At 41.2% G+C, this 22,483-nt stretch overlaps 1 protein-coding gene across 11 annotated transcripts in view; it reads left to right on the top strand.

The window, feature by feature from the left end:
- The window catches only part of agrn (agrin), a 323,933-nt gene that overhangs the window by 161,130 nt on the left and 140,320 nt on the right, over window positions 1–22,483 (top strand). For all 11 annotated transcript variants that reach the window (XM_017709231.2, XM_037541557.1, XM_037541562.1 and 8 more), the window contains one exon: window positions 14,484–14,699. In XM_017709231.2, the coding sequence (XP_017564720.1) occupies window positions 14,484–14,699 (216 nt within the window). The remainder of the gene's footprint in view (window positions 1–14,483; window positions 14,700–22,483) is intronic.

Genomic DNA, 22,483 nt, shown 5'->3' with positions numbered 1-22,483 from the left:
TCAGTCAGGTACAGTCAATCAATCAGTTACAAAGTCATTCAATCAGTCAGTTAAAAAGTCAATCAATCAGCTACAAAGTCAGTCAGTCAATCAGTTACAAAGTCAGTCAGTCAATCAGTTACAAAGTCATTCAATCAGCTACAAAGTCAGTCAGTCAATCAGTTACAAAGTCATTCAATCAGTCAATTACAGTCAATCAATCAGTTACAAAGTCATTCAATCAATCAGTTACAAAGTCAGTCAGTCAGCTACAAAGTCAGTCAGTCAATCAGTTACAAAGTCAGTCAGTCATTCAGTTACAAAGTCATTCAATCAGCTACAAAGTCAGTCAGTCAATCAGTTACAAAGTCAGTCAGTCAGTTACAAAGTCAGTCAGTCAGTCAATCAGTTACAAAGTCAGTCAGTCAATCAGTTACAAAGTCAGTCAGTCAGTTACAAAGTCAATCAATCAGTTACAATGTCATTCAATCAATCAGTTACAAAGTCAGTCAGTTAAAAAGTCATTCAATCAATCAGTTACAAAGTCAGTCAGTCAATCAGTTACAAAGTCAGTCAGTCAATCAGTTACAAAGTCATTCAATCAGTCAGGTACAGTCAATCAATCAGTTACAAAGTCATTCAATCAGTCAGTTAAAAAGTCAATCAATCAGCTACAAAGTCAGTCTGTCAATCAGTTACAAAGTCAGTCAGTCAATCAGTTACAAAGTCATTCAATCAGCTACAAAGTCAGTCAGTCAATCAGTTACAAAGTCATTCAATCAGTCAATTACAGTCAATCAATCAGTTACAAAGTCATTCAATCAATCAGTTACAAAGTCAGTCAGTCAGTTACAAAGTCAGTCAGTCAATCAGTTACAAAGTCATTCAATCAGTCAGGTACAGTCAATCAATCAGTTACAAAGTCATTCAATCAGTCAGTTAAAAAGTCAATCAATCAGCTACAAAGTCAGTCAGTCAATCAGTTACAAAGTCAGTCAGTCATTCAGTTACAAAGTCATTCAATCAGCTACAAAGTCAGTCAGTCAATCAGTTACAAAGTCAGTCAGTCAGTTACAAAGTCAGTCAGTCAGTCAATCAGTTACAAAGTCATTCAGTCAACAACAAAGTCAGTCAGTCAATCAGTTACAAAGTCAGTCAGTCAGTTACAAAGTCAATCAATCAGTTACAATGTCATTCAATCAATCAGTTACAAAGTCAGTCAGTTAAAAAGTCATTCAATCAATCAGCTACAAAGTCAGTCAGTCAATCAGTTACAAAGTCAGTCAGTCATTCAGTTACAAAGTCATTCAATCAGCTACAAAGTCAGTCAGTCAATCAGTTACAAAGTCAGTCAGTCAGTTACAAAGTCAGTCAGTCAGTCAATCAGTTACAAAGTCATTCAGTCAACAACAAAGTCAGTCAGTCAATCAGTTACAAAGTCAGTCAGTCAGTTACAAAGTCAATCAATCAGTTACAATGTCATTCAATCAATCAGTTACAAAGTCAGTCAGTTAAAAAGTCATTCAATCAATCAGTTACAAAGTCAGTCAGTCAGTCAGTTACAAAGTCAGTCAGTCAATCAGTTACAAAGTCATTCAATCAGTCAGGTACAGTCAATCAATCAGTTACAAAGTCATTCAATCAGTCAGTTAAAAAGTCAATCAATCAGCTACAAAGTCAGTCAGTCAATCAGTTACAAAGTCAGTCAGTCAATCAGTTACAAAGTCATTCAATCAGCTACAAAGTCAGTCAGTCAATCAGTTACAAAGTCATTCAATCAGTCAATTACAGTCAATCAATCAGTTACAAAGTCATTCAATCAATCAGTTACAAAGTCAGTCAGTCAGTTACAAAGTCAGTCAGTCAATCAGTTACAAAGTCATTCAATCAGTCAGGTACAGTCAATCAATCAGTTAACAAGTCATTCAATCAGTCAGTTAAAAAGTCAATCAATCAGCTACAAAGTCAGTCAGTCAATCAGTTACAAAGTCAGTCAGTCATTCAGTTACAAAGTCATTCAATCAGCTACAAAGTCAGTCAGTCAATCAGTTACAAAGTCAGTCAGTCAGTTACAAAGTCAGTCAGTCAGTCAATCAGTTACAAAGTCATTCAGTCAACAACAAAGTCAGTCAGTCAATCAGTTACAAAGTCAGTCAGTCAGTTACAAAGTCAATCAATCAGTTACAATGTCATTCAATCAATCAGTTACAAAGTCAGTCAGTTAAAAAGTCATTCAATCAATCAGTTACAAAGTCAGTCAGTCAGTCAGTTACAAAGTCAGTCAGTCAATCAGTTACAAAGTCATTCAATCAGTCAGGTACAGTCAATCAATCAGTTACAAAGTCATTCAATCAGTCAGTTAAAAAGTCAATCAATCAGCTACAAAGTCAGTCAGTCAATCAGTTACAAAGTCAGTCAGTCAATCAGTTACAAAGTCATTCAATCAGCTACAAAGTCAGTCAGTCAATCAGTTACAAAGTCAGTCAGTCAGTTACAAAGTCAGTCAGTCAGTCAATCAGTTACAAAGTCATTCAGTCAACAACAAAGTCAGTCAGTCAATCAGTTACAAAGTCAGTCAGTCAGTTACAAAGTCAATCAATCAGTTACAATGTCATTCAATCAATCAGTTACAAAGTCAGTCAGTTAAAAAGTCATTCAATCAATCAGTTACAAAGTCAGTCAGTCAGTCAGTTACAAAGTCAGTCAGTCAATCAGTTACAAAGTCATTCAATCAGTCAATTACAGTCAATCAATCAGTTACAAAGTCATTCAATCAGTCAGTTACAAAGTCAATCAATCAGTTACAATGTCATTCAATCAATCAGTTACAAAGTCAGTCAGTCAGTCAGTTACAAAGTCAGTCAGTCAATCAGTTACAAAGTCATTCAATCAGTCAGTCAATCAATCAGTTACAAAGTCATTCAATCAGTCAGTTAAAAAGTCAATCAATCAGTTACAAAGTCAGTCAATCAATCAGTTACAAAGTCAGTCAGTCAATCAGTTACAAAGTCATTCAGTCAGTTACAAGGTCAGTCAATCAATCAGTTAGTTAGTCAGTGAGTCATGTAGTCACAGTTAGTTGGTTAGTCAGCCAGTCGGTAAGTTAGTTAGAAGACATGAGGTATTTCAAGTCTGAAGGGAAAAAAAAATGAAAAGTGAGTCAGAAGTTCTGGAGAACCCCTGCAGAGGTCATCCTCTTCTGGGAGTCTTTAATCCAGTGGCTGCTGAAGAGATTTTCCATGGTGTCAGACGTGCTCAGGAAGTGGAGGATGTTTTGGAGTGAGTGATAGGGGCTCAGGGACTGATCTTCTGTGCTCCGCACCAAGCTGCTCCCCTCTGCACGGGCCGCCCGAGCCTGTTAGAAGAGCCACTATTGATCCTGCTGGGCCCCTTGGGCACCTGTCAATCTCAGCCTGTTCACTCCGTATCCACATGCTTAAATCAATCTCCCTCACTTCTTTCTCTTTACCTGTCCTTGTGAGCCATTCTCCCTCTGTGTTTTAAGGAGGGGGAGCAACCAATTACATGCTTATGTAACGTTCCAGGTCCCCAGCCATGCTTCTTTTCATTCCACTCCATTTCACCGATGGCCTTTGCTTTTATTTTCAGTGCTCTGTGGCGCAGGAAAGAGGGAGTGCGATAGGTTCACCCTGTTACACGCATCTGCCAGCGTGGAAGGTGCCTGATGAGGGCATCTGCTAATTATGCTGTGCACACTTTATTTTGGGTGTCAATTAAGAGGGAATTCATGGCTCTGTTGGCAGGGAAGAGTGCATTCGTCTCCAAGTGTCTGGAAGTGGCAAAACAGAAAGGTCCTTTTTAAAGCAAGGTCAGACCTGTTGATGCTGAAGCTGTTAAGGCTGTCTTTCGGTCTTGCTTTGTCTCTCTCTCTCTCTGTCTCCTTTCTCCCTCTGTTTCTCCATTGGAGGGCAGTAAATGGTTAGTGTAACTGGTTAGGTGGGGGTGTAGTGCTCCATCTGTTCTTTACACGGTAGAAACCTGTCTGGGAATTGAGACTCTCCCATTCGCAGCTGCTGCTGAGCCTCAGACGCTTGCAGAGACATCCTGCCAATGCTGGATAGATGGGCATGGCAGCACACTGTGGCTGATGGAAGGGGAGCACTTCCTTACCATGGTAATCGGGTTTAACGTGCCCCGTTGGGACAGGCTTGGGAGCAGTCTCCGGCCGGCTTTTGTCTGATGCTTCGCTCTGATCTCTGCAGGATGACGCAAGGCTTGGCTCTCGCCTGTTGGTCTCGTTCGTCACTCCTCGTCTTTCTCACCTTGCTCATGCCGAGTCTTACTTCTCAGATACTCCCACACATATCCCCGCTGCTTAAGCCGGCCTTTATAATCATTAGCCCGTTCTTTGCCAAATCCTTCTCCTGCCACCCCTCAGAGCTGCACATTATATTATTTGTTAATCATTATTTGCCTTGCAGTACTAATATCACAGAAGGCTGCAGTATGCAAATGAACCTCTGCAAAATCTAATATTGTGCTGTGAGCATTCTGACCAGTCACAGATGATTCAGAGAAGTTTCGGCGAATGTTTGGGTACATTGAGACATTCACACGATCTTGATAAATGATATTGTTTGCTAATCATCATGGTGGTATTGACAGGCTATAACATGCAGATGACACAGATCAAGCCTCCATCAAGTCACTGGTTTTGTTTATGTATTCTGTTAGCATCCTGACCATTTTAATGATCCAGAAAATCCTGGATGTTTGAGTGCACTCTAATGATCCAAGAACTATGACAGATGAATTTGGTCAAAAAAAAAACAAAACTGGTATTTGCCAACTAATTCTCAAAGTGCTTTTTGGAAGAGCCCCATTTGTGTGGCTTGTAAACTCACTCACACACACACACACACACACACACACACACACACACATTTAGCAGGCTGAAGATTCTCCACAGGGGGGTGCCATTAAGATTCAAATAACTGTTGAAGAGTGCTTTGCATCAATATGTCCTTGTTGTTAGATACTGTATATTTAGAGTTATCAACAGCAAGGATGTACAAGTCTTGCCAAACCTGTTATTGACGGTGCTGTGAGGGTCTATAAATTTTTGTTTTGTTGAGCTAAGGTTATACTCTGTAAATTCAGAATTGATTCTTAATTTCAAAATATTAATAAAATCACAGTAATAAAAATATAAATAATGCAGGTGGATTGTCAAGGACTTGGTAACATGTCTTTAATATGTTGCAAGGCACATCACAATCATGATATGTAGCAATATAATAGCAATATGGTCTTATCCTTATCAAGCATCCTCTACAACCCTTTCTGCAAACTACTTGCATAGTGAGGAACAAGGCTTTGGATTTGAAAGGCAGGTGTATAGTATTCACCCACTGGACCTTGTGAATGAATGGGTTCTTGTCAGGGGATGGGTGTCACCAGGGACAGTTTCAGCAAGGCCAGAACTTGGAGGCTGCCCCATCTGGGTTTGATGGTGCTTTGGCTTTACTCTGTGGCTCCAGCAGCCTCAGAGACACTTCTCAAACCCCACAAAGAGACAGCTTTATTGGTGCAACTATAAATTAATGGCACATACCTATTCCTTGGGCGATAAATTCCTGTGCATTTGTGCCTGATCATGTGGTCTCCTTGTGAGGGGAAGTATCCTGTGAATCTCAATGGAATGTAATTCAATCTGCACAGTCGCGCACTGCCACAAATGCTTTACGGGCAAGGGACGCACATGTGCCCATGACTGTTTCTAACATGTGGCAGTGACTTTGTGTAGTTATGAGTACCACATTGTGTTTCAGGATGTGTGTTCACAGGGCGTGCAGCTGTGCACAGGTCTGGAGTAGCAGGCAGTGGGAACAGGTTTTCATTGAGCAGCCAAATACGTATAGACTGGTCAAGATTAACCAAGAGTAACCAAAAACTTTCACAAAGTCTTTTGTGATCTGTGCTCAGTTTGCTCCTACTATAGGGTTCTTTACCTGGGCCAGATACAGTAATATTACATCAGCACCAGATATGATAATGAGCCAGAAGACAATAAAGAAAATCAGGGAGTACAACGACATGTCAGCTCTGATTTTATGGGGATTAATTTAGTGCAGGCTAAAGGGACTGAAACATGTTCTTGCCCACCGATGCGTGGTCACATTCCATGTTTTTAAATGCACATTCGGCACCCCTCCCTGTGTTCAGTGAAGTATTGCGTGTATACTCTGTATTGCATTCTGCCTTATTTCTTCCTGTACGGATATGATTGATGGACAGCGCAGCTTGCTTTGATTCCTGGAAAATAACCCAATCATAAGCTGCGCTCACCTTTTAGGGTTATTAAGAAAAAAAAGAAGGAAGAGAGAAAGGGAGAGAAGAGAGGAAAAAAAACAAGGCAGTGTTTGACAGCAGCTAAAATGAGCTCTCTCATTCTGAAATACTGGGCAGCTTTTAATGGGCTTTATTTTGCGCTTACTCGCTCTTTGGTTGGGGAAGGGGAGGGGGGGGGGCGCAGGTCGCATTTTATAGTGACAGCCGACTCTTTTCTTGCTCCCTCACTTTCATTCTCTCTTTCTCTCTATGTCCAGGCAAGCTGAGAGAGGAGTGAGTGGGAGAGAGGGAAAAAAGAAAATGAAGTGATTTGTGGAGGTATTGATCGGCGGCAGAGGGATATCGATCAGGCCGCTGGGCAAGATGGAAAGGGGGCAGGGCCAGAGCTGGTCCAACTCTTTGTCTGGCAGAGATGGGCACTGGTTGCCCCACCTGCTGGGACGTGCCACCATGCCACTGGGGGTCAGTGGCTGGCAGCACTGACCTCTGCGACAACTGTGACACATGGAAATCATTATAGCCAGTCCAGCGAGCATGGCTGTACTGCACTGTGCTTATTGCGCTCATCAGTGATCACGCAGGATTCTGAGCAGTCATTAGTGAATTCAAACACTTTGCTTTGATAAATAGTTTTGGGACTTCACTAAAGCTTCCAACTGCTAACGCAGCACATCGTAAATGACCTGTTCAGTTTTCTCTTCAAGTGCAGCAATCAAGACTGCGAAGCAGTGGGAAATAAATTAATGCCATATGTTTAAAAAAGGGGGGAAAAATGATAAAAACTTTTCCCACCAAGGAAATCATCAGATGCTAAAATCTGAGCTTAATGATGATGAGGGGAAGAAAAAAAAGCTGTGAAGAAAATTTGGACTAATCTACATGTCTCAGGAAAACAACCACTGCCGTGTAATTTCGCAGATTTGTGGATGGAAGTGGGAGCTTTTATAGTACAGCATTAGAGCCATCTGGCCTAAACTTGGGCTCCCTCCAGGAGAGACCCCAGACCGGGCGTGTTCCATTATTGAGCTGCTCTCACACCCTTCCCCCTCTCTTCACCATAAGCTCAAATGATTAGGAGCATCACCCATCATCAGAAGTCACTCGGCAATTAAGAATTATGCCTTTCCTGCTCTCTCGTTTTTATCTGCTCTCCCATTTTTTCCCCCTTTAAATCATGCAGGGGGAAAAAAGGTAGCAAGGTGCTGAGGGCTGATGAAAGAGAGTGAGAAAGTGGTAGGAAGTGAAAGAGGAGCTGAGCGTGAAAAAAAAATAGACGGGAAAGGCTGAACGACAGCATGCGATGATGAGGAGGGACCAGGGGAAGAGCATAGAGTGGAAGTGAATGGAGCGCCGGAGATTTGGCTGGAGGGAAAGCCAACGTGTGTGCAGACGAAAAGAGAGAGAACATGAAAGCGTGTTCAGATGTGGAGAGATGGAGTGAGTGAGAGCGGGAGAGAAGCACTCCACCACGACGCTTCTCTCCGGACGCCTTGAATAATTGAATCTTGCGTAGCGTCTCTGCCAGGCGCTGGTGATTTATTCATGTATATTTCAGGAAGTTGTAATCTTTTCATAGCTCGGCCGCTTTCCTTTGTGCTGGAGATGAAGGGTGACAGGATAGGGCCTGCTACCGGATCTCCATTATTAAAACCATGAACTATGGCTGGCATAACCTCTTGCACACTTGAGACATCCATGAGGATAGCTCCACCTCCATCTCTCTTACCGCCGCATAGGTTAACTCACCTCCAGCATCCACATCCAACGCTCCTATGTGTGCCCTTTGCCACTCTACCAGCCGTGTCTCAAGTTAACGCGAGCTGTCGCGAACCCTGCGTGCACTGCCAGGCCATCTTCTTGGTTGTAGATCAGAGGGTAAGGCGATGGTTCTCTTCCGATTCTTCCATCTCTCCTTCTCCTTTCTTGAGGCTTTTTTCATTATAGCCCTGGCTTGGCCCCGGCCTGCGCTGTGTGGGAGGGTTCTTTTTTTTTCTTCTTCTTCTTTTTTTTTTTCCCTTCGCAGAGGCTCAGCGCTGGTAAATAAGTTGGGGTGGTTTTAAGCCGGGTCAGGGCCCTGAGCAGGCATGGAGGAGCAAGGGAGTCAGAAAGAGAGAGAGACGAATTGATTGGGGCCTTTATATGTGGAAATGAGAAAATAGAAGGTTCCCTCAGCGCCCCAACAACACTATCTATAACTCCAGCCGAATGAAATAACTCCTGCTTTTTTTTTATTTGTTTCTTTTTTTCTATCTGTTCATTTTACTTTTTGATAACAAGTGAAGTGAAATGGAATGGAAAGAAGAATGAAAAAAAGGAGGGAAGAAGAGTGGAAAAGCTGAGCACTCCAGATTGGATGGGGGTCCGTAGTCGTTCCTCCAGTCGCAGCCTCTGTGTGCAGGTGCATACTGTACCACAGCTGTGTGCAATAGATTATAACAGCATTGCACTCAATAATGGCCAAGTACAGTTGAGTTGAGACAGAGGCTGAAGACCTGCGCAAGAAACCTCATATGAACTACAGCGTGAGACAGCTGGCGCTCTACTGTTCAGTCACTGGTAGAGCAGAGACGACGTTACTGTTTATTTGCTGTGTGGAAATCAATGGCCATGCCCTGGAGAATCCACTCCCATTACTCATGCATGAAGCCCAGATATTAGCTGCAACCCCGGTGCCCCTCTCCAAAATGAGATTTTTCACAATGAAATCTCCAAACAGGATTTCTCTCACAAGATACAGTCGCAGAAATAAACGGATCGTAACTTTTATAGAACTCGATTATATAGTTGTAGATGGCCTCTTGCACGTATGCTAATACGGCCGCAAACCTTCGAAAAGACAGAATTACTCTAGGCTGCGTGGTTTGCGCTACCCCCAGTGGATCAAGTGGTTTTCACTCTAAGCTACACGTGTGGAAGGTGCCCGTTGTCAAACTAATGGCCACATCTTCCCCCATTGACTCGCAGGCTGTCGTCATGGCAACATATTTCCAGCGCTAGTGCCTCTGGCACCACATGGTTGGTAAATGAGCGTGAAGCAGAGAATGTATAGGGGTGAGATCATCTCAAAGAGGGAGTCCATATTTTCACAAATCAGAGGGGAGATGGAATGTGCGTATCTTTTTACTGGGTTATCCCATAAGATCCTGTATTATATATTAAATGTTATAGATTCTTTTGAAACGTCCGTATGGACTAGCACAGTTCCAACACAACAGATGAAGAATTGTAATGCAGTGCTTCACAAACATGTCAACTAATAGTGCTGATTCTAGTGATAGGCAGCTAGGGAAGAGATCATTTGTGGACATTGAAACGACACAGTGGTTAAATGATGTAACAAGCTTATGTATATATATTTATATATGGCAGTTAAATTATGGATTACTTTCACAGATGCATGATCCTTCACACTTGACAATCACACGCTATTCTAAGCTATTATTTCATATGCAGAAGCACTCTTTTCATTTATTTATTCCCTTTCTTTCTCTGTTGCACTTTCAGAGGGGTGGAATGGTTTAGTAAGAGGCGTTTTTTTTTTCTTTTTCTTTTTGAAAACGCTTGTTAGCCATCTCCCCACTTAACATGCAGCAGTGTCATCCAGTGGCACACGTTATGCATTGCTTGAGTTTGAATATGCACAGACGCGGTTATTCAGAGGCACTGTCTGCCCTTTGCCTCATTCCTCCCTCTCTCTCCCTCTGTTCTCTCTCTTCTGATTATGGTAGCATAGCTTTCAGAGTGGCCAGCCATTCATGGAGTCTGGCTGAAGACATGGAGAAACCAGCTCTATTATCGCATCTATATTTGATGCTCTTCTCTGCTCTCGGTTCGACTCACCAAGCACCTAGTGCTCGGCCTACACGCTCGTTTTCTCTCTTGACAGCTTTCACTCCTCTACCCTAGTGATATGATGATATACAGAGAGAGAGACAGAGAGAGAGAGAGAGAGATGGGGGAACATCGTGAAATGGGTGTATGTGCACATGTTCTCTCTGTACTGGTGCAATGCACAATGGCTGTTGACATATACAATCAGGTTTTGGAATAGAGGCACTGGTGATGAGTGTGAGAGATATGGTAGATACACTATTTTGCCAAAAGTATTCAGTCATCTGTCTTCACACGCATATGAACTTGAGTGACATCCCATTCTTAATCCATAGAGTTTAATATGATGTTGGCCCTCCCTTTGCAGCTATAACAGCTTCAACTCTTCTGGGAAGGCTTTCCACAAGGTTTGTTTATGGGAATTTTTAACCATTCTTCCAGAAGCACATTTGTGAGTTCAGACGGTGATGTTGGACGAGAAGACCTGGCTCGCAATCTCCACTCTAATTCATCCCAAAGATGTTCTTGAGGTCAGGACTCTTCCACTCTTGCCAGTCAAGTTCTTCCACACCAAACTCACTCATCCATGTCTTTATGGACGTTGCTTTGTGCACTGGTGTGCAGCCATGTTGGAACAGGAAGCAGCTGTTCCCAAACTGGTCTCACAAAGTTGGGAGCATGAAATTGTCCAAAATCTCTTGGTCTGCTGAAGCATTGAGTTCCTTTCACTGGAAATAAGAGGCTGAGCCCAACTCCGGAAAAACACCCCTACACTGTAATCCCTCCTCCACCAAACTTTACACTTGGCACAGTGCAGTCAGACAAGTACCGTTCTCTTGGCAACCGCTAAACCCAGAGTCATCCATCGGATTGCTAGATGGAGAAGCATGATTTGTCACTCAAGAGAAAACGTCTCCACTGCGTCCAGTCTATCTGCCTCAGCATCCGCTGACCCCATTCTGTCATTTTAAGTGGCCTACCACTTCATTGCTGTCATTTCCAATCGCTTCCACTTTGTTATAATACCGCTGACAGTTGACTGTGGAATATTTAGTAGTGAGGAAATTTAACGACTGGACTTTGTTGCACAGGTGGCATTCTATCACGGTACCACGCTGGAATTCACTGAGCTCCTGAGAGCCAACCATTCTTTCACAATTGTTTGTAGAATCAGTCTGCATGCCTAGGTGCTTGGTTTTATACACCTGTGAACATTGAAGTGATTGGAACAGTTGAATTCAATGATTTGCATGGGTGAGTGAATATTTTTGGAAATATAGTGTATTATATAACATATGTGCATGTATTTTCTTTAGGGCTTTAGGAACACTGGCTCTGCCCTAATCTTGGCTCCACCCTGACTTCTCTTACTTGTCACCTGTGTCATGTTTAGCTTGCTATCATATTTTGGCCTTTTGTTTGCTTTTGGACTTTATTGAGTTTCACACACACACAGATTTCTTTGCTTGTCCCTCTGGGTTGTGGGGGGGGGGGGGGGGGGGGGGGGGCGACTTAAACCTATCCCAGCAGTCACTGGACAGAAGGCAGGATACACCCTGGACAAGTTGCCAGCCCATCGCAGGGCTGCTCTGTTCCAGTTGTGTACCAAAATATCATGAGGTGTACACGAGGGACGTTTGAGCGCTTGAGGTGCCAGTGTTAAAATAGTAACACCCCTGTTTGAGTATTCGTTGCATTCCATCCCAGGAAGAGGGTGACAGTGTACAGGCCAGCATTCAGAATTGCATGTTTTGTGTTACAGGACTGTAAAATGTGATAGTTTTGCTCATTATTGTGATGAAGTTGTTACGCCAAATCACATCATATCAAGCTGTGGATGCTTTAGCCTACCACTGTCACCAAATTCTAAAAGTCATATTTGGTTATTTTTGGAGCTATCATATGAGATTTCAAATCAGCGCCTGACATAATTGAAAATTTTTTCATTGTAATTGTAAATCAAATTTTTTATTGTATTGTATTGTGGAACCTTAATGTCCTTCAATGCTACATTTAACATTTACAAATGTTTCTAAATATATTGTAGCGTTTAGTGTACAAGTGAGAAACTGTATTTGTATGGTTTGCTGTTTTCTTTTCACCTCTGTTGTAGTTTCTGATTATAGGCAGTTTCACTCTGTTACCCTTTCACCCTTTCGCTCTGTTTTTGGTTATGGATATGTAAATGCTTTATCTTTCTGATTATTAGCATATTTGACCCCTGCTGAGCAACTGCCTTTGTTAATGATCTGGATGTCTGGAGGGATGCTACTAATAAAAGGACTCTGCACTTGCCTCACTTTTTAGCTCTAATATCGAGTCAAGTTCATTCATATAGCGCTTTTTACAACAGGCGTTGTCACAAAGCAGCTTTACAGAAAAATCCAGATCCAAGCCCCCTTGAGCAAGCCAATGGCGACAGTGGCAATAAAAAACTACCTAAAAGCAAGAGGAAGAAATCAAGCCCCAAAAGGGGAACCTGTCCTCCATGTGTGTGATGAGGTTCTGGTCTGGACGTTATGGTGGTTAAAAGTGAAAACAAAAACATTCACTTGCCTGAAAGATTTTCTGCTATATTGCACAGCATCTTGTAAGTGCAGGACCCTTACAGCCCAAATCAGTAGAACTGTGCATCATGTACTCGAGTGTGTAGCAGAGCGTCCTCAAGCTGTTGATTTTGGCCTGTGTCACTGAGAGTCGACACACACCAGTGAATTTCAAGCAGCCTCTCAGGTGGCAAGGCCGATGTTCAAAACAACAGCAGGAAGGTATGCGTGTCACACTGACACAAGAGGAGAGTGGCTGTATTGCACACTCACACACATGTCCCCCAGTCCAGCTCTGTGTCAGAAATCAGACTATTCTCTGTGAGAAGCTTGGTGAGTGTGTGTGTGTGAGGCGTCAATCATGCAACAGTGCTCTGTCCTCAAAGAAAGAGAGAAAGCAAAGAGAGAGAAAATGTGTTATCTTGCTGGAATTAACACAGACATGAACGCTCACCTGTCAGCACTGGATGTGACAGAATGGGGTGTGTGTGTGCGTGTGTGTGTGCGTGTGCTTGTGTGTGTGTGTGTGTGCGCGTGTGTGCGCGTGTGTGAAATGCTTGAAGTCAGTGATCAGGAACAGCCAGACAGAAACTAGAGCCCATGTAGTGGTCATGCCCCTCCAGCCTCTACCTGGCCTGAGAACTGCTGATAAGAAAAGAGAGGGAAAGAGAACGAGAGAGAAGGCAACAGAGAAAATAAGAGGGAGAACAGGATAGAGCGACAAGATGGTTAGTCCCTCGGGCCTCTGTAGCCATTAGTATTTTCATAGATGATTCTGTAATTTCACTTCACATTGCAATTCTGAATGAGATGACTTAATTCTTCTGTGAATGGTGGTTATTGTCTCTGTGTTTTTGTAAATTTGCCAGACAAAAATGGCTTGACTTTGTAGTAAAATTATAGAAAATCAAGCCTAACTTACCATTTCCAGACTGTGGCTTTGTAAAGGGCTTTTAACAAAATGACTTTGTAAAATGTTTCAATGTCCCATGTTTTTTTTTCTCTCTTTTCTATTTAAATTGCTGAGGTTCAGTTTAGGGTTAGGTTTAGTCATAGAAAAATATGGTTACATATTAGTACTTATTTATCATCTGAAAAAAACTTTTTGTGCATTTGTACATGGCAGCTGTCCTTTTCATAATGACAATTTCATAATGATTGGACCAATAGAACTGCTCTAAAAATGCTTAGAAAACCACCTTTTGCATTAATTTACAATAAAAGTTTTTGCCTTCCCCTGTAAAGTTATGATTTTGGATAGACATGATTTCTTGTTTGGACAGAGATAATATATATGTATATGGGACATATTATTGTTATTTGTATGTAATTACATAGATGTCTACATATGTCTGACTGCTGTATGTCCATTCTTTTCCGTTTTTGACATAATTTGTAAATGCATGTTGTCCTTTACATTGTTTGTAAATTCCATGAAGAATAGACCAAAAGAAATGACCAACAATGACATGAAATAAGTCTGGTCTTATTGATGTCCGTTAAAAGCAAAGTATGTTATTCCTTCTTCTATTTTGGCAATATGAGATTTTGTTCCAACAACAGCTATACTTGACATATATGTGTAACAACCTATAAACCTTCCTTGCAATGTACAAATCTCACTTCTTTATACATGTCTGTAAACCCAAGATTCATAATGTAAGAATCTTATTTGCCGTTTATTTTCTTCCTACTTTGCGCTTCAGCACAATCAGAATCATGCTCAATTACTTAATTTTCCTGAGTGCTGTTTTTTTTTTTTTTTTCGTCTGATTGTAATTTTCTCATGTTGATTGTGCTCATATGTCTCTGCAGGCTGTCGAGGGAAGCTGTGTGGTTTTGGCGCTGTGTGTGAGAGAGACTCTGCAGACCCATCGAAAGGAGACTGTGTGTGTAAGAAGGTGACATGTCCGTCCGTGGTGGCACCTGTTTGTGGTTCAGACTCCTCCACCTACACCAATGAGTGTGAGCTGGAGAAGGCACAGTGCAGCATGCAGAGGCGCATCAAGGTGATGCGCAAGGGACCATGTGGTAAGTTCAGTCTACTTCTTACATATGCAGATATACACAAAAAACACTACATATGTACAACTCTACAAAACACTACAAAACTGTTTTTTGTCTCAGATCCTAATAAAAGGCATTTAATACTGGGTATCAGCTGGTAACAAGTCCAGTGTGCAATATATGTATATAGTTGTATGTTAGAAGTTTGAACACCCCTGGTCAACATACCAGTTCTGTTGATTTTCTGAGTGAAAATAAGTTAACCTCTACAGGGAACAAACATAAAATATGGCAACATTTGGCTAATTTTAGTGCAGAATTTCTGTTTATTTACAAATAACACATTTCCAAAACTTTGCTTAAGATTGTGATGTCTTTACCCTTTAAAACCCCATGGAAGCCCAAAAGTGACTAGCTCTTCCTATTTTGCAGTGTAACTTGGTGATATATCACATTAATAATAATTTAACTCAAACCCAGCTTTTCAGTAGTACCAGTTACTAACAAACATTTTCAGTATTAAGCACAGCAATAATAACCAAATACATAAAGAGAACATAGTTTCTCTCTTTAGTTCTGAAAAATAACAAAACATACAGAGCAAAATAATCTGAATCAAGAATCAGCCACTTTAACAACTTACAAAGGTCACTTGAAGTCTCTGCTGTCTATATGTACAGCTCTGTGGCCATTTTTCTCAGCTCAGTAGGCATTTTTAGTTTATGATTTTACTGGTTATATTTATTGCTATCCATCTTTACAGAGCCACATTACACACGTGATTTTACAAGTGGCTCTGCTCTAATCATTCTTAATTCAGCACTCATTTTGAAGGAAGTTCCTGCTGTCAAACGGTTCTTTTTGGATTTTGGGATTGGCTAGTCACGTTTGAACCCACTTCTGATGTGTCTGCAGTTGCACTGTGGGATGCATCTGTGTAATTTTTCTCAGACTGAGTACACGTTTTTAGTACTCACTAATACTGATTCTGGTACCATACTGAATAACTTACATAGAATTAAGTAGTAAATGAGTGAAATGAACAGTTAAATCTATCTATCTTAAATCAAATCTAGCTACATTACATCTACATCTATATTACATTAGTTACCTTGAATTGAGCAGTTTTGCAGTGGAGAACAGCAGGCTTTGTTCCACAGAAAAGCACTTCTCTACACTTCTGTGTTAAATAAAGTAAGTCTCATAGTTTTGATCCTCATCTGTCTCTTTTAACAGTGGTCTCTGTAGCTCAGGGACAGCAGGAATTACATCCATTGATAATCTTGTTTTTTCGTCACTCAGTTAAAAAGTTTGTTCAAATCTAAAAATATGCTTTACTACTGCAGGTTTTGTTTGAAGTCATTTATATTACGTCTATGACAGCATCTTTAATAGCGCTTAATTAGGTAAAATAGCCTTAACATCAGCACTATCTACAGTCTACCCTTAGTTCTCTGCATTCCATGTTCACGATATAATGACACACTTATGTAATGGTGCTTGTCCCATTAATAATCATGTATTAGCATATTCATGATATGCATAAATGTGGGTGGGAGTTCCTCAGTAGAGAATGGGGGAGTGTTCTACCACCGGAGTGGAGTGTGTTTAGTGTGCCAGTGTGTTTGTCCCTGAGTAATGGCGTGCGATGCTTGTTCAGCCCTGACCCCGTTATTAAGCAGCATTCTGCGTCTACTAGCCTGACCAGCATAAGCAGCAATTACTGAGCCTTGTGGAACAGGACGTCCGCAGCTTTCCAGCAGCCCTAATTAGCTGCCTCTCATGCCAGCTATAGTGACGGAAAAAGGAGCATGAAGCTCACGGAGAGGCCTACCTCCTATCTCCCCTTGCCATTCACAAACACACAAAGGATGGCACTCGCTTGCTGTGCTAATGCTTGATTAAGATACTGCTTTATGTTAAGTCACTCCTGATGCCGAGCGGGCTGCTAATGGACAGCAGCCTACCCGTCACTTTCATAATGAAACAGACAGCGTGTCCGACACTGCTGGTCGTCACCTCCTCCCTCCGCTGGCTGAGCTCTCCTTGGATGACTGAGAGGAGAGTGGACGCTGTGCATTCTGGAGAACAGTGGTGGCCAGCTAAGTAAGGGAGCGAGAGAAAGGATGGAGAGAGATAATACACTGTTGCCTCCTAGGTACCCCCATGGTGTAAATTCCTTAAAACGGCACTTCTTACATTTTGTTTAATTATTTCTCACTCATAGCTCATTGAAACAAATGGGGGAATTTTGCAGGCGCAAATTGGAAACATTCAGTCCATTCTATATTTGACTTTCTAAGTAGAAGAGGAGCTATTTTTAGGGATGTACCAAAGTTTTGGCTGCTGAAAGCAAAGAAAAGGCAAAAACCTTTTAATAACAATAAAAAGTCTGAAAAACAAATATGTCTTCATTGAAGAGTCAAAATCTAAGGCTTCGCAGGTAATTTTAATGGGGATGTCAATTTGATCCAGTAGTTAAAAACGTTGCATGCTTCTTTTGTTCTCCTGTGCTGTTCAGCACAAAGACAGGAGCTGTGTGGAACTGTTTCACTGTTTCTGAGAGACATTAGACCAGGGGTGTCCACTCTTATCCACAGAGGGCTGGTGTGGCTGCAGGTTTTCACTCCAACAAAGCAGGAGATCACCTGACGAAATGTTCGAAGACTGAGACTGACTGATTAAACAAGTGGAATCAGGTGTGCTCCAACTTGTTTGGAGTGAAAACCTGCAGCCACACTGGGACATTCCTCTGTTAGACAAACTGTTTACAATCAGTGTTCATGTACTGCAAAAGGGTACAGGACCCACTAATATGTCTACTACAGGTTTGATACCAACTGAAAACACATTTGATACAAAGAATACAGCAAAGAAACAGAAGCAGTCCATGCTCGCATGCTAAAGCCATCAGTGGCCACAGTTATTTAAGCAATTTTTAAAAATCACATTGAAAACTAAAAATCATGGAATGCAGTTCCTTGAATGACGTGCCGGCCAAGACTTTTCATTTTGGTGCATCACTAGTTTGAAGAAACTTACTATTGTGAATGTTTTGACATTGAAACAAACAGAAAAAACTCTGGAGCTGGGCTTGACCCTGTCAGTAAGAAGGTAAACTGAATGTAATTGAACTGTAATCAGTCATGTAATTACATTTAAATTGAATGTATCATTAAACAGCTATAATACATGTAGGCTTCTATGAGTTAAATAGAGCAGGGCAGCTATCATACATTGATTCAGGCAATATTGAACTTGTAGGTGGTCAAGTAGTTGCTGTTTGAAAAAAAGCAAAAGTGAATGTGTTTGATTCTGGCGTTTGTGTGTGTAAGGATTTTGTGTGTGTGTGTGTGCTTGTGAATAAGAGGATCAGTAGGGCTCACTGCAGTGTGCTAGGAGCCAGTGCTGGATGGGCAGAAGAGCAGGGCAGTGGGCCAGACCGCCGGATCAATGACCGAATTGATCATGGCTGCAGCTGAGCTGTGTGTGAACTGAACACGTCCAAAACTACTGACTATTACTACTGCGTTCACTCTCCCTCTCTCTAAGAAAGGAATTCTCTCTCTCTCTCTCTCTCTCTCTGTGTAATATTGTTTCAGATGGAGGAGACAAATATTGCTTATCTAGACTGCAACGCAAATGCCAAAATCAATCACATCATAACAGCAGTGGTTCGAATATGAGAACTATATGCCTGTAACAGCAGTAGTATGAGTTTTCATTTGTGAAATAAGAATCTCTCCTCTTCATTAGTTGTTCATACATGGAGCAAAAGGAAAACTACTGATGTTTAGTGAATAAGGATAAAATCAATATGGAAATATCTGGGCTGATAACACTAACCTTTTGGCCAATACAGTACTAACCTATTATAATATACTAACCTTTTTAAAACAAGTTCAGTCTCTTAACCACATATAAAATACACTTAAGATAAATTAAAACTTTAAAATAGACCTTACATGTACATATTTAGCATACATTTAGCAAATATACATATTACATTTTTGGCCGATGCTGTTATCCAGACCAAATGCAGCATTGTGAAGGTAACATCACCAGTGACTCTTGTTAGTATAGCTGGGGCAGTGCTGGTCTCTCGAGGTCAGACCTGATCTCCTAGTGAGAATATATAACTGGGAACTTGTTCAACTTTTGGTGCTTGACAAGCTCACCATCGCCCCATACTCACACAAGGCATTGGATTGTTTTAGAAATTTTACCCTGTTATTTCCCACCCTAATAAGTCTGCAGTCACGCTTATTTTTAAATCAGAATTTCTCATGGTTATCTCCAGATGTTCTCTCTACACCACATCTGACCCTGCTAGTGAACGGCTATACTGATCTTATCCACTATAAGATATAAGATATAAGTGTTCATCTAGCCCCTTAAATGGCCAGGGTACACAGTTAGGCCCAAAGTGTTTTATTACACACTTCAGTAACCTAAGAATAGCTCAGCCAGTTTGCATCAGTCCCTGAAGTTACTGAATAATAAGCCTTAGTATGTACTAAGCTTTGGATATAAGGGGCTAACGAATCAATCGTGAAAGCGTCAATGAAAAAATGCATCAGTTTGTGCAGGAGCAGCAATGGGGCTCCAAGTTATGGGTTGTAATTATAGGTTGTAATTTCATTATAAGACTGTTAATTTCCCCATAATATGAATAATGTTAGTCCCTGAAATATTGCACACTCCTATTAGTGAAGAGAATCTCACAGAGAAATGGCATAGTATCAGCTTCATGCACAGACTGTTACCTCCTTTCCCCCAAATGAGGGTATTTGTTGGCATGCTGGTGTAAGTCTCTAATGGAGAAATCAATGTGTTTGTCCTTCTATTGACGTCAAAGCTATGTTCTTTAATTGAGGAGGCACGCTTCATTTCTCGCAGATCCATTACCTGCTGACTGGATCTGAGGACGCAGTTGAACACACATTCACATAGAGACACACATAACACAAGCAAACCTCTCCCTTGCCTCTCTGTCTCTCTCCCCGTCATTACACACTTGTCACATTGCAAGGTGCTAGCATACAAGGAGAAACAGCAGCTGTGGAAGCCCATTCTAGTAATAGCTCTGCTGCAGATCTTCCCCATAGTGCAGCTAGAGGAGGTGAGAGATCCCTGGAGATGCAGAAGTATATGGTTTCTCCACAAAACAAAGTTCAGTCAATATGAAAGCACAGTTTCGAGTTTGCCCCTGGGGTGAGTACTTAAAATGATCCCTACAGAGGAGACGCTGCATAATTTCTTTTAGATGCTGCGAAAGTGCAATCAGTGCACAATTTCTTCAAAAAGCCGTGCTGGAGCATTAACTAATACTGCTTACGTCTGGTTGATGTACGCTACACTGGGCTACCAGTTTATTAAGTGCATCTACTTTATACAGTCTTGTACAAAAGAGACCACCCTTCATTTTTGTAATGTCCAGTCAGAACAGCCGTTAAGTACAATTTATTCATGTTTCAGATGTTATTACTGAGGGGATTAAATGTATGATTTATATGCATGCATAAAGGAGGGAGCGGTCAAAGGTAAAAAAACTAGGTGTTTCCAAGAAATAAAAGAAAAAAGTTTTAAAATGATGCATATTTCACAAATATTTAAAAAATATAGAGAAAAGTAGACTCCTAACAATCATGGAAAGCCTGGTAAACCACCAAAATTCACAAGCAGATAGACAGTACTTGTAGCTTTCATTATTGATATTGGTAACTAGCAAGCAAGCAAAGTTTATTTATATAGAACTTTTTACAACAGGTGCTGTCACAAAGCAGCTTTACAGAACAATCAGTATTACAAAAAGAACAGAAAATTAAAATCCAGGTCCAAGCCCCCATGAGCAAGCCAGTGGCAACAGTGGCAAGGAAAAACTCCCAAGAAGAGGAAGAAACCTTGAGAGGAACCAAGACTCAGAAGGGGAACCCATCTTCTTCTGGTAGACACCGGATAGCAAACATTGTTACTTCATTGTATATGAAGTATTATAGAACAAAGAGAGGGAAAAAAAGAAAGCAGTGGCTAATTTGATCAGGAAACTAGCAAAGATACTTTCTAGCAAAGACACTTTCTCTAGCTAGACAAAGCACTTCTTGTAAGTTGCAGCACCGTATCTAATAAACTGACAGTATCCAGACACCCATGTGTCCATTACTTCTTCCAAAATGAAGGGTGCTATCAGGGGGTTTGTCCCCTTTTTGCAGCAGTAACAGCCTTTACTTTACTGAGAAGGCTTCCTACTTCCATTCTGCCACAAGAGCATTAAGGAGGTCAGGCACTGATATTGGACGATTAGGTCTGGCTCACAAACGGCACTCCATCTCATCCCAAAGGTGTTCGATGCTTCATCACTACAAAGAACACAATTTCTGGACTGCCCTGACCAATGCCAGGGAGCTTTACACCCCTCTAGCTGAGGTTTGTGTATGGCTGCAAAAGCATCGCATTCTACTGGCCGTGCTTTTCTATGGAAATTACTTGGCTGTGTGCACACATTTTAACACTTTTGTCAGCAAAGCTAAAAGTGATTGCCAAAAATGTAGTTTACACAATTTTACCTCAGATGTTGCTTGCTCAGCAACAGCATGGTTGGTGTCTGAGGTTTGCTGAAGGTTCCTAGCTACAAGATTAGTATATAATGGACAAAAGTTCAGCCATAATCTGGGCTTAAAGATAGCTCCTACTATTTTTCAAGACGTTTATCTTTTATTTTTAGCCATTTTATAGATAGCAGTATGCTGTGCAGTATTACCACATAAGCAAGCATGTATGGGTAATGGTTTAAGGCTGTAGTTTACATTATGTTAGCAAGGTGGCTAGAAGTTTTTGTGTTATTTCAAAGATAAGCTGTTCTTTTTAAAGACGTTTTTTTCTTTGCCGAAGGAGAAATAAAGTATATCTCAGGACCATTATGAAGGAGAACCAGCTTGGAAGGTGTGTGTGTGTGTGTGTGTGTGTGTGTGTGTGTGTGTCTCAGTACTGTTATGAATGAGGGATCAACAAGTATTTAAATGTGTAAGAAGCTCCAGATCTGAAAAATGAATAACTTGTCATTTATTTTGGTTTTGACTTGAAATTAAACAAATCAAAGATGGTCTTTGACTTGTACCTAATAAATTGGCAGTGAGTCTGTACAAAAGTATTAAGACACCTGTTCGTTCATAATTTCTTCCAGAATAAAGGGTTATGTTAGGGAGTTTGTCTACTATTGTAAGCAATAACAGCCTCTACTCTTCTGAGAAAGCTTCCTACTTCAATTCAACCACAAGAGCATTAGTGAGGTCAGGCGCTGATATTGGACGATTAGGTCTGGCTCAGTCTCCTTCTGCAATGAGAGATTTCTCTAAGATTTCTGAGATGTAGACGAGAGCTATATGAGAAAATAATGAGATCTTAAAAGGCCTAATCTTTAACTGAACTTATACATTTGTATCACAATTCACATTTGCATGGCCATTATCCAACCCCTCTTTATCCTTTAGAGCAAACAACGCTGTTTTTGTTACTGTGCCTGTAAGACTGTGACACTCCTTATAATTTCAGCATGAATGGGCAGGGCTAAACTGCTATGGGTCGAAAACCTGGATATCTGTAAATGTCTTGATTTTCATGACATCTGTATGTGTGTCTTTGCCTGCCAGTTTTGCTGCGGTCATGCGGAGCTCGCAGCAGCTTCAGGTTCAACACAGCTTCAAAAAACCCTTTGGTCTGAGAGACACAATGTAGCACTACGTGCAGTAAAAGCTGAGTTTGTAGAAAAGAAACAAAGTAACTGGAAGCTGTTGCACATAGTTTGAATA

The sequence above is a fragment of the Pygocentrus nattereri genome, chromosome 9, assembly GCF_015220715.1.
Source record: "Pygocentrus nattereri isolate fPygNat1 chromosome 9, fPygNat1.pri, whole genome shotgun sequence".
Lineage (NCBI taxonomy): Eukaryota > Metazoa > Chordata > Actinopteri > Characiformes > Serrasalmidae > Pygocentrus > Pygocentrus nattereri.
This window is presented reverse-complemented; position numbering and strand designations above follow the sequence as displayed.